The sequence below is a fragment of the Gouania willdenowi genome, chromosome 13 (genome assembly GCF_900634775.1).
Source record: "Gouania willdenowi chromosome 13, fGouWil2.1, whole genome shotgun sequence".
In the NCBI taxonomy this organism is placed as follows: domain Eukaryota; kingdom Metazoa; phylum Chordata; class Actinopteri; order Blenniiformes; family Gobiesocidae; genus Gouania; species Gouania willdenowi.
Genome location: NC_041056.1, coordinates 14,417,640 through 14,430,522, shown reverse-complemented (window position 1 = coordinate 14,430,522; position 12,883 = coordinate 14,417,640). Strand labels below are relative to the sequence as shown.

The 12,883-nt window shown below is 37.9% G+C and overlaps 1 protein-coding gene across 1 annotated transcript in view; it reads right to left on the bottom strand.

The window, feature by feature from the left end:
* Window positions 1–12,883, bottom strand: part of schip1 (schwannomin interacting protein 1) — a 255,728-nt gene that overhangs the window by 181,259 nt on the left and 61,586 nt on the right. Inside the window, exons 6-8 of the mRNA XM_028464367.1 lie at window positions 6,910–6,974; window positions 6,671–6,742; window positions 5,783–5,918 (exon numbers count right to left, since the gene is read on the bottom strand). Coding sequence (XP_028320168.1) covers window positions 5,783–5,918; window positions 6,671–6,742; window positions 6,910–6,974 — 273 coding nt within the window. The remainder of the gene's footprint in view (window positions 1–5,782; window positions 5,919–6,670; window positions 6,743–6,909; window positions 6,975–12,883) is intronic.

Below are 12,883 nucleotides of genomic sequence, written 5' to 3'. Positions count from 1 at the left end.
TTTCCAAAAAGCAGAACAGTGCTCTCATGTGGAGCCACAAGGTATTACATATACAACATGACGTCACTCTTGAAGGAGCGGCCTTGATGTATTTTTCTGTCCCTCCATCAGAACAGATACTGGAAACCATAAATGCATCATTTCCATGAGCAATTTACATTCTAATGCATTATATAAATAAATGACTGTATAATGTCCGTTGAGGGTATTTAGTTTCATATCCATCACATTAACACAATTATACATCATGTCCAGTGTCACATTGCCTCATATCACACACTCCACAAAGTGTGAAAAGGGCCCGTGTTTGACTTGACACGCTGTTGGCAGGTGATTAGCAGGAAGTCAACCTCACTGCCCCCCCACCACACATTATTACACACATCACCTTCATACATAATCATTAGTCCTGTGAACGTCCTTCATTTGGCTGCAGGGGTGGTTAAAGCATATACGTGATGATGATGAGAGCTCATAGACTAACCCTGTAGCCTGGCTTTCAATCAGCTTGGTTGCAGCTTTGATTCTGCAGCGTTTATATCCAGAGCCAGACTGTGCAGGTACAATGGTGATGAAGTGGTGCGAGGTCACTAATGAATGTGTCAATCAGCACTGTGGCTGGTGTGTCACAGCAGTCCTCCTACATCCTGTCAGCACTGTCACAGCAGCCAGCCAATCACACACTGGGCAAGCAACCACAGCCTCACACCTGCACCGCTGCCCTATGTACACTATACATCTGATCTATGCACTACATCTACCCTATATACACGACATCTAATCTCAGCCTGTGTGTGAGAATACGAGGAGAGATTGTGTCAATGGTATCTGTAGCCGACACTGGCAGCATCGCTCATGAAGAAAGGAAAAGCCCACAAGAAGAAGGGATTTTCTAACAATTTGCAAACCCATAAAAGATGGAAGAAGTTTGTGTTTGAAATGCTTTTATTAAGCTTTAATCAACCTTAACCATTTCAAGGTAAACCTTAATAACCTGACCTGGGCTTCTTCTATAGCGTCTAGGGCATTACAATAACAGTTACAACCATCCTACTGTGTGGAAGAAGCATAGCTTTAATTTACAAAGCCTTATGTTTCATTTACATAATTATCTTAAAAAAGTCCCATTACGCTTCGTGAATGAATGAACATCCCATCCATCTATTCATCCATCATCTATCATCCATCCTTACACCCTCCCATCTATTCGTCCATTCATTCATCCATTCTTCTATCCATCCATCCACCCACCAATCCGTCTGTTCATCCATCCATCTGTTAATCCATCCATCCATCCATCCATCCATCTTTACACCCTCCCATCTATCCGTCCATTCTTTCATCCACTTTTCTATCCATCCATCCATCCATCCATCCACCTTTCCATCTATTAATCCATCCATTTGTCCATCTATCCATCCATCCATCCATCCATCCATCATCCATCCATACACCCTTCCATCATTCCGTTTATTCATCCATCAATTCTTCCACTCTTCCATCCATCCATTCATCTATCCATCCATCCATTCACCCATCCATCCATCCATTCACCCTTCCATCCATCCATCCATCCATTCATCCATCCATCCATTTGAAATTGAATTCTCTCAGCCAGACACTGAGGGTTTGCATCTCTTAAATCTCTTTGTATTAGCCTCTAATAGCCCCCAACCATGTCATGATAAAATACATGAGAAGACAGATTGATAAACAAAGATTATAAGGTTACATATCTAACCCCATATACTAGTGCAGTCTTACTTGAGCCTTGTATATGCATTACACAAAACAACCTTGTAATAAGTAAAGTTTTGATAAAAAGTTATGTTTGATGCAAGTTCATGCTTTCATCTGGCAGATATAATACAAAAAAAAAAAAAAAAAACTGCATATACTGCAATATCTAGAATATTGTGTGCACATTGAGAAATCAAAACCATGTCAAGAATAAAAGACTTCGTCAGTCGATGGTACACTACAGCGGTAATGCACAATAAGTATAACAGAATAGGAGCATTGTGAGCCTGAGGGGCATCACTGATAACAGTAAGGCCTCGGTGTAATAACCACTCTACCAAGATGATACAATAACTGACCTTTGCCGCTTTCTACCATCTATAGTAATAAAAGGTCTGCTAGTGCACTGAACAGAAAAAGCAGTAAAGGATTAAAATTACGTGAGTTCAGTGACGGGGCAACAATTTTCCCCTGCCCTGGTTTATATGGGAGAATTGAGAGCAATGGGTTAAATGCTTTGACACAGGGTAGAGGCTGAGCAGCCTGCTGGTTCAGTAATCTGCTAAAGTACTAATGCTTTGTGTAATGATGAAGTCAGTGGGTTATTTCAGGACGACTTTGAGGCAAACGAGAGTCTCACCCAGAGACTTAAAAAAGGTAGTAACACATGGCTGGATTCCTCATCCCTCTATGTTGATGAATATTTTATGTGCCTATACTGAACATAAATGATACACATACAGTCAGTGTATTAAGGTTCCCGTACTTTTACTAAACCACTTTTATCTTCTTTTACAGGCTTCCACAGCTGCTGTTGTTACAGGCGTCTGGTCTGATAAAGCCAGTAGAACAGCAGGTGGGGCAGCAAGAAAGAGACTAAAAATAAGGGTAAGGAAAAATCAGAGAGGCTCTGGGAAAGGTATATAAGATAAGTTAGAAACCACATCAAATATATATATATATATATAAAGGAAGGGCAAAAATAAACAAGGTGAGTGGAAAAAGATGAAGTTGGTGTGTGACAGCTGGGCAGAAAGCAAAGCCGATGGTGCTCTGCAAAGCTTGGTCCCACTGCCCCTTGGCAGACCAGATGGACTCATTTAGCCCACTGTGCCCTTCACCTGTCAACAATGCTATGTTTATGTTTCTGAAGTCATGCATGTGAATCATACCTGTTACCTGTTCGGCATGAATACATTTAAATAAACACATTGGAACAACAATAATATGAAGAAATACCTTTGGTGATGACATTTTATTTTATACTCTATCTAGTTATGTGTCATTGTGTCATACATGCACCAAAATATTGACTGGCAATTGAATAGAATTACATTTTGATAATCTTTTAATGCCTGGTAATCTGATGATCATTTAGTGTTTTTTATACAGCATCTCCCCCTAGTGAAATGATCCACTTACTGCATCATAGAGATATTTCAGCACCACAGCATTGGACAGCTCCCTTGAACAAAAAGTTGTAACAATTAGAAATTAATTACTTGAATTTATCAGCATTTCCCTCCAAAATGCGGATTATATTATTTTACATAAAAAACTGTGTACAGACTGTGTATCTTTCTGTCAGCATGCCCGTACAGTATATGTGCTTATTGTAAGTCATTTAGTGGCAGTATGCGTTAGAAAAAAAAACTATTTGGGCTGTTTGCAAACAGTACTGATGGATGTTTGTTTATTAAAAGACATCTATCATCTAGACAGAGCTAAAATGAAGGAGCAGTGGTCTGTGTGTTCTCGCGCCTGTGTCTATGTGCATGTTCTCTCACTCTATGTGTGTTTGTGTGTGTGTGTGAGTGAGTGTCCGGCTGTCTTGATGCAGTACAGTAATACAAAACTATAAAACCCAGACAGCTGATTCATATCAGGGCATAAAAGACAGAGTTTTTTTTTAGGTTGCTTTTTTAATGAAAACTATAATTTCTGCCTCCCACAGCGGTGTTGCTATAGACCAAAGGGATAGATCACGAAGAGAGATAGAGCGGCTCTAGTTTTTGCGGGATTGCCATGGCAATGAGAAAGCTCAAAAACAGAGATACAAATCATTTACACAGTAAAGGGTCGCACTTTAAAAAAAAAAAAAAAGTCACACACTTGTGGCTGCGCTAAGCACCGAGAGTTTGTCAAAGACTGACATTATAGTCACAAAGGTTAGAAATACAATCACTTTGGAGATGCCTTTCGTGTCACGGTGTTTCAAGAAAATATGACTGTGTGTGTGTGTGCGCGCGTTATAAACCAATGTACTGTATGTCAAAATTGTTATTCTATGTCGACAGGCATGAAAGAACCAAAAACTCAAACATGCTGGAGCGGAAAGACACTTGGAAGAAAAAGCATAAACCGTAACAGTAAAAGACAAAGTATTGAACAGAGAAATAGCACAAACTGAGACAGCCTTAAGACACTATATCAGAAATCATTGAACTGTTACGATCAATCACATGAAAAAAAAGGGGGTGAAAAAACACCAGCAGCAAGGCCATGCATCTCTCTCCCTCTCTCTTCTTTATTTTACCACAGGAGCGCAAATCTACACAATCAGCACATTCAACCAGTGAACAAACGTCTGTTTTTCATCTTCCTTTCACTTCTGCCAGCTGCCTTGACCTCAAGGTCTTAATACACACATACACACATGCTCTGTGTCATCTGTGTGATGATGATCTGCCCTTGTCAGCAGGTTGAAGTCACTGAGCTAAGCATTTCCCCGGCAATATTTCAAACACAAGCAGGGAGCTGTCATCATGTATGTGCTGCGCGTATGCATACGACTTAAATCGTGCTTATTGACTTCCTCCATGACCCTCTTGGTCCAGACACTCAGCACCAGCTGCTCACTTTCTTCTGTGTTCCCGGGCAGTGTACTGTATAATATATCCATTTCTGCATTCTCCACCTCACTCCTAACCTATCCGACCCTCCCTTTATTCAGAAGAATCCAAATCAAACAATCGTTCTTGGTGTAAAATCTTTTTCTCTGTAGAGCGATTGAGTGGACAAGCACCACCTAAGTGTGCTCATACGCAGCACTCTCCCTGCAGTGTCGGACGGTTTAACCTGCCTGTTGACTTGGGGCTAGGAGATTAGTTGGAGGAGCGTACACACACTTGCTATTCATTTGTAAGGCAGCCGACAACATCAGTATTGAATTATAATGACAGCAAGAGAAGCAGAAAAGAGAATCCCACGGATTTACCGGGGTCTGGTTAAACTGAAGAGGGGATGAGCTGAATGAGAATGACTGACAGTGATTCGAATTCAAAGAGTACTTGCTGTGCGTGTGCGTGCGTGCGTGCTTTGGATGGCACAAAGGTTTTTAAGAGCTCGCACCCTCCTTCTGGATAGTTCGGAAACTACATGGCATTTGTGCAATTTTTTTCTAAAAGTGTCTTTCTGCAAAATCCACCAAAGGATTGAACAACATTCTACACCACATATGTCCAACTCAAAACCTGAGGGCCAAGTTCGGCCCGCCAAAGCATCTGGTCCGGCCAGTAAAAAAAATACAGCAAAAACTTGTTTGTAAATTATCATTTAAGTTGTACATAAAATACGATGGAAGTTGCAGTACTATTATTTACAGAAATATTAAATCCCAAAAACCTGGAAAATTCTTGCAAATTATCCCACAGAATTCTGGCAAATTACAATGCAAATTTCCAGAAGATTAATTGCAAAGTAAAGGAATTTTGACTAATTGCTAAACATTCAGGATTTTGTTTGAATTTTTACTTTTTCTGTCACAAATACCTAAATTTGCTTTTGGTCGGGCCCACTTGAGACAAAACTGGGACGTATGTGGCCCTTGAGCTAGAATGAGTTGGACATCCCTGTGCTACACAGTCACAAAAAGTTAAATTTGCTGAAGAACTAGAAATAAAATCACTGTTACACAAAAGTACAACTTTAAATTTGCAATGTAATTATAGCACAATCCTGGCTAATTCAGTATCTTTAATGGTGCACACAAAAACATCCCAAAATTGCATAGTGAAGGATGTCGAACACGGGCTTAACTCACCGGGGTGCTGCCATCTGACAGTGTCATCATGCTAATAGATGTGCTCATCTTGTCACAGGAGGAGAGGGAGGGAGGGGAGGGGCTTCTCTTCTCCACTTCCTGTCTCTGCAGGAAATCACGCCAGGCCCGCTGTATACTAGATGGAGTAGTGAAAGACATTATAAAGCAGAGTAATACAGTATTACAACATTATTATCATACAAGGTTTAACAAAATAATTTGATGTATTAACTTTTCACTATAAATTCTTGATGAGAAGACTTGCAAATTCAAACCTGTCCTATTGTCATTTACTTTTACAATTGGGGGAATATTTCAAGCTCAATACATTGTTCTTTTTTATTTTCTTTTTCATATTATCCTGTTTTATATTGTATTGTACTGTTTTTATTATTTTGTTTTTTATTGTAAAGCGTTTTTGGGTGGCCTGAAAGGCGCTTTTAAACGCAATGTATTATTAATAATAATAATAATAATAATAATAATAATAATAATAATAATAATAATAATAAATAAGTAATGGTATATCAGCTCCAAAAAAAAACAAATTAAAAAAAAACGGAAGCCCCATCATTTTTTTTTTTACCAAACTAATCCTAGACCAACATATATATTTCCATTAAATTCATTTTGATAATACTCATGAGGTGTTTAATCAACCACTTGCACAATGATAGACAGATCTATAAACCTATTATTATTGCTATGCTATTTTACCCATTATGTAACCATGACCATGATGTACTGTAAACTAAGAATAGAAATAAGTAAAGCATGATGTAGAAGCACAGAAAGAATATACGGTACATTGAGTAATGCAATAATTACTATAGTGGACTATAAAATGTTCTATAACCTTTATGTTACAACAATAGATGATATACTCACATCAGCACCTTAGTCTCTATAGGTGGTGGGTTCATATTGATGTTGTTGTCAAGATCCATTGTCAGGTGATTACTGAGCAGGAGAGAAGGGGAACAGCAATAAGGGACAGACAAAGAACGCAGAATCTAACCCCGACCTTAGAGCAGGGTTTCATTCAGTGATTTCATACAATTGGAGGTTTTTATCAGCGTAAAAGAAGCCAGTATGTTATTTTTGTTTTATGTTTGTGGAAAGCTCACCTCTGCAGTTGAAAACTGTCATCATTGACATTCTTGTAGCCACTCTGGAGGCTCTTCAGCTGATCCTGTAGGACAGGGATGAGAGCAGCAGGAAGTCAAGGATACACTTTATAAAGCGCAGAACATTTGTATTCTAGATCAATGGAAGGAACTTAAACTCAGGAGGTGCATGGACAATCTTTTCATCTAAATCCGAGTGTGTGAAGCTCGAGGGACTCTGGAGGAGGAGGTGTTTTTTCATTTTTTTAATGTTTATTTAAAGGTTAATCAATATTCTCCCACAAATCTGCTTATGTGACGCTCATCTGCAAACCACGGTGAAAGACAAACAAAGCAGAAAATAATACATTACTCGTATACTTATGGATTAGCAGTACGGATGTGCCAGACATGCTAAAGAATATTGAACAGAGACTTTATACCTCCACAGAAACAACTTTAAGCTTCAGCTGTCATCTGCTGCCTCACACTCCCTTAGCTTTATTCTAATGTTTTAATAGTGCTGTGCAATGAGGACATGCCTGTCTCTACATCACTGAGTAGACAAATTCAATTACCAAAGTTCAAGTGGAACAGTTGCTCCTGATGAGCCAAGTGGGTCACATCAGGGCACTAAGCATTCACCAGCCCTAATACAGTGTATCTGTACTTGTGTGTTTGGAGTCAAACGTGCAAATTCCCATCAGTTATTTGACTCTGTTTCATTGATCCAGTTCTCCACATTACCCAACGCATGGAGGGATTTATTGCATCTATTCGGCTGATGATTGGCCCTGAAAGGCCTCTTTAGGTACTACCTTAGGAAGACAAATGCCCCGTGTTCCCTGAGTTACACAGTGTTTCGGTTTTTGGTTTTTGAAATTCATTAAGTGATCTATGCACCATCAAATACGAAACTTTAAAATAATTGACGTGACCTTTTTGAAGTACAACTGCCTACATATTTTGTACTCCACCAAGCATTACCTAACTACGTGTCCTACAATTACTGTGGAAACACATCATCTTCATAAAAATCCCTCGTTTGGCTGTTTGCTGCTTTCAGAGCGTCAGGCAGACTTGTTTTTTCTTATTACTTTGCCTCTTATCAGCCACAAGCAGCTCATTAGACTGAGAGTCAAGAACTTTGACTAAATATGAATGTTTTTTCTATGAAGCTTTTTATATATATATATATATATACATATATATATGTGTGTGGTTCTCCCCCTCTCTGATAAAATGAAAATCTTTGGATTGGAAAAAAAAAAACACTGCAGTTCAGTGGAAATGGTAGAATCAAACAGCTAATAAATGTCTTTGGGAACTGGAATTACCAAAACATAACAAAAAAATAAGAACAAAACTTTTCTACCCAGGGAGTAAATCCCTTTTTCAAAAAGCTCACATGTAAAGGTGGGTATCATAGGAAAAGATGGGTTATTTTCCCAACTGCACATTTTTTGTCTTGTTCCTTTTCCAAAAATATTGTATCGTTATCAAGTCCATTAGGTCCATTATCATACTACATAGTTATAACTCAGTGTATCGTCCCACTTCTATTTTAAGGGTTAAGTTAGCACACAAACAGAGTCGTCAATGCACATATTAGGTATGGAAATTAGCCTAGTACAACAACTTTAGCCATCATTTGCAACCATTTCATTCATATAATTAAGAAGGAGGTGTCACGTGACACCTCCAAGGTATGACGACAGATTAGCACACCTGTGCATATATGAGTGCAATGAACTCATATGTACAGTAGATTGATTGATGAATCAGTCAGCACAAGTCTGGAGGAAAACCTCATTAATAATCTTTAGCCAAAAAAAACAAAACTAGTGAAAGTATTGAAAAGTGGCTGCTTAGTGTTTCTTTCAAACATCCAAGTTGTGAATCATCAGTTTGAATTTGTGTAAACTCAAAAAAAAGTGGGGTGGGCATCAAATGTATCTGTTATTGTTGATTAGTTTAGCTTTGCAAATAAATAACTAATAAAACAAACCCCAATATTTGGGGTTTGTTGTCTTTAATTTGGAGAAAAAAAAAAAAATATGAACCACTTTGAGTGCATCTGTTCTGTTTGTTTATGTTGCAAAAGCAGAAACTCTCAATTCTGTAGCACATTATTCACTGTTTAACAAACCCCTGACATCAGCAAGACATTTACAATGATAGTAACTCGTAATATTGATTTTAACATTTGACCTGTAAACATTTAGAAAATAACGTGCGCGTGTCAAAACACCTAATGACATTTTTAAACCATAACATTTTGGGAATAAAAATTTCAATTGAACTGTTTTCCTCCAATAGCCCAACCTGTATCTCTTCTTCTTTGCCTCTAAGGAAAACCCCGATCACATACCACGAGTGGGAATGCCAAAAAAGTACCGGAACATAAACTAAAGGTTTGCATAATTTAGTGGCAGTGTCGACAGAAAATCTATAGTCATTTTGGGCTTTGGCAGTGCCAAGCAGACTTGTATTGATTGGCGTGTGTGTGTATATATATATATATATATGTGTGTGCGTGTGTGTGTGTGTGTTGGTGGATTTATGGTTGAGTGAAGCAGTGAGCGCATGGGAAGAAGGATGCAGGGATGAAGAGAGAGGGAGAGAGACGCTGATTGAAGATGGACCTTGAACCCACAGGACTCAGGCCAAACAACAGAGGAAATAAAGATGAAGAGAGTCAGATGCAAACCTCAGCCTCGGATTGTCTCTTATTCCTTCATTCACTCACCACCAGTTTAAGCCACCTTTGTTCTGTCTCTTTTTTTACCCACTCTTTTTTCAAATGAATACATATAAGGAGCTTTAAAATAAAATAAAAAAAAAAAAGAAAACACACAATTGGGGTGGATGAACAGATAAAACAATATCCATATGTAATATCCAGAGATGAACACAAGTACTCACGTTACTGTAATTAAGTTGCTTTTATGGGTACTTGTAGTTTTTTGAGTATATTTCAAAATCAGTATTTTTACTTGTACTTAAGTATGTTTTAAGTAATTTGTTACATTTCTACACCCAACCATGAGTAAATCATTATTTTTTGTGATTATTATTATTATTATTTTTTGTTTCATGGTCTCTTCTGTTTATGTTAATGAGGGCACATTGAACATAATCCATATGTTCTTAGTTGTGCCAGTTTCTATGGTTCAGGTTAGGTGTTTCTTAACCTGGTAAGAGCCAGATTGATGTGTAGCACTCCCTCTAACTTGAGTTCTCTACATCGAGTCTGGCGAAAATGTCTTTATGTAGTTGTCTCTTAAAGCTAGGAAGTGTAGGTTACCTTATGTGATTGTGGACGCTGTAGTGCCTTTGTCTCTGACACATCAAAACACATATGTGAAGAAACTTACTTTTGCCAGTACAACGCTGTTTTCACCAGCTGGAGGCTTGTAGATGACCAAGTCCTGGACCCAGTCGCAGCAGAAAGTCTCGTAACTTTCCAGAGACTTGTGGCTTTTGAACTCCTGCATTGTGTAGTAACTTACACCAAAAACTAGGTAATTTACGATGTCCATGTATGTGCACGGAGGTAAAAGGTCCAGGTCTCTGTGCCATTCCGCTGCAGATAGCTCGTACGGGTCGATTTTGCGAAAGTCCACTAGCTTCTCCAAATACCTCTTTTTTGCGCTTAGTATCAGTTTGTCCCTGTAAGGTCCCTTTTCTTACACCTTCTCTTTTTGCATTGCTTTTCTTCTTTTTCCTTGTCGTATTCCTCTACGTAAATGCGCAAAAATTAAAGCTCTGGCGAATGCGTGAAATTCTGGGGGCGTCTACCACCATCATGGCTGACGGGCTCAGACCCCCCCCAAAACAACCCAACTTACCACGTGACTCCTCACTCTCAATAGCGATAGCCCAGCTAGTTCCTCTAGCCAACTGCGCAGTTTTGCTTCGGCGCGTCTGACTTTGTCACACCGACATATCCCGCCCCAAACCACAACACTGCCTCATGATTGGTTCAAACCATCTCGGTTCGGATTCGAAAGGCAAAGGCGGGAACAGTACAAGATGGATTATGGTGTTTGTGAACACCAGAATCTATCTAGCAGGCAAGGTTAGGTGTTTCTACCTATTATATTGTTACCCACATGGCACATTTGGCATGGCACTGTTTTAGAGTTCGCAAATCTAGTTATACATAGAGCCTGATATATATATATTTTTCAATTTTGAAATGAATTTATTGGTGTTATTTTATTTAAAAAATAATTTTGACAAACCTTTTATTTTATACAGATGCCTTTGTGGAAATAAATTCAGTTCCAATTGTGCAATATTTCGTCTCTTCCTTTATAAGTTTTTACATGAGATGTTGGGGTACTAGTTAATTGAGCTACTTTTACTTGTACTTGAGTATTTTATGAATGACTTACTTGTACTTGAGTACAATTTCAATCAAGTAACAGTACTGGTCATATATATTAACATGCTTACCCACAGATATCCACAAACACTCTAAGAAAGGACTTTAATAGTTTGTTTTTTGTCTTGACAGCTTGTAGAACAGATGGAGTGAATCAAGTCCAGTTGAGGGATATTTACAGCATGCAGGTCCTTTAGAAAGGCCAAACCTGTTCAATATTACCAAAGATGAGCTTTTCCCTTTAGGCGATAACTCCTGTCCAAGCACACCAGTTTAAATGTAAACTTTGGTTAAATGTACTATAGGCTGCAGGGCATCTTTTAGGAATCAACAAGATTTTTGCCATCCTTCTCCCTAATCATTTAACAACTTTAATGAAGCCAACATTTAGTTGATAGATGCACTTATAGGCTATAAAGGAGAACTGTGTTATTGTGCTTGCACACTTTGTCAAACAGACCCTCCCCTTTTTGAAAAAGAACCTAGTTTTAAACCACCTTTCCTCATAAGGCCCTTGATATTGATCTGCAATACATGCTGCCATTACAGTAAAAAAAAAAAAAGTGAATTTTTTTATGCTTTATGCTTCTTATTGTTTGGACATCTTTTTTTATAACATGTATTTTTATATCAACGAGATCCTATTTGTTTTTTTATGATTTTTATCGCTGCCCTGTTGTTTGTGGCCTCCCAGCAGTCTTACTGCCTTGTTAATGTAATGTTTTAAAACTTGGCTGCACATCAGGCTTAATATAATAGTGCTATAAGAAGAAAGTTGACCTGACATGAATTTGAAAAGGACTACAATATGTTACGTTGTTGCTGAATTTCCTCCAGGCACATGATTGGCTGACAGCATCTGCCTCACCTTGACCTTGAATACTCTTAAAATGCCGACCATGAGTGAAAGCGTGTTACTCTTTCATCCTAAGTAACTACATTTAGCATGCATTTAAATATATTTTACCTTTGTTATTTTTTTCTTTTAGGTGGCACAGGATCAAGTCATTAAAACTTAAATGAATGAATAAATAACTTTTTACAATTGGGGACTTTTTGTGACATTCTTTCAACATTGTGATTATGAAAATTAAATAAAATACAATTACAATAAAAGTAAGTATGCAAGTAAAGGGCATTCGATGATTGTGATGAAGGCTTTATTACAATGAAGGTATGGTCAGGTTTCCTAACACCTTTTTAACAGATATTGCCTTTTAATGTTCAATGTTTTATGATTTATTGTACAGTACTTTGGTCAAACCTTGCTTGTGTTTAAACGTGCTTTATAAATAAATTGGAATTGGAACAAAAATCACAAAGTGTTTCCATTTTGTGACAAGAGCGGGAAGCCTCTTTATTAAAAGTGATTACATTAAAAGCAAATTGTTGAAAAGATACAAAGAATTGGTGTATCCCTCTTCTTTACAATGTATAATGTTGTTTTAGTATACTTTTCCTCATGTTATTTAGGGCAATATAAATTTAATAGGAGTGGGTTTGCTGAGTTCACACTACGATACAATAAACAATAATAAGGCTCACAATAATGATATAATACACTATTTGGGAAAAAAAAAAACACCTTTCAACTCAATAGGAATA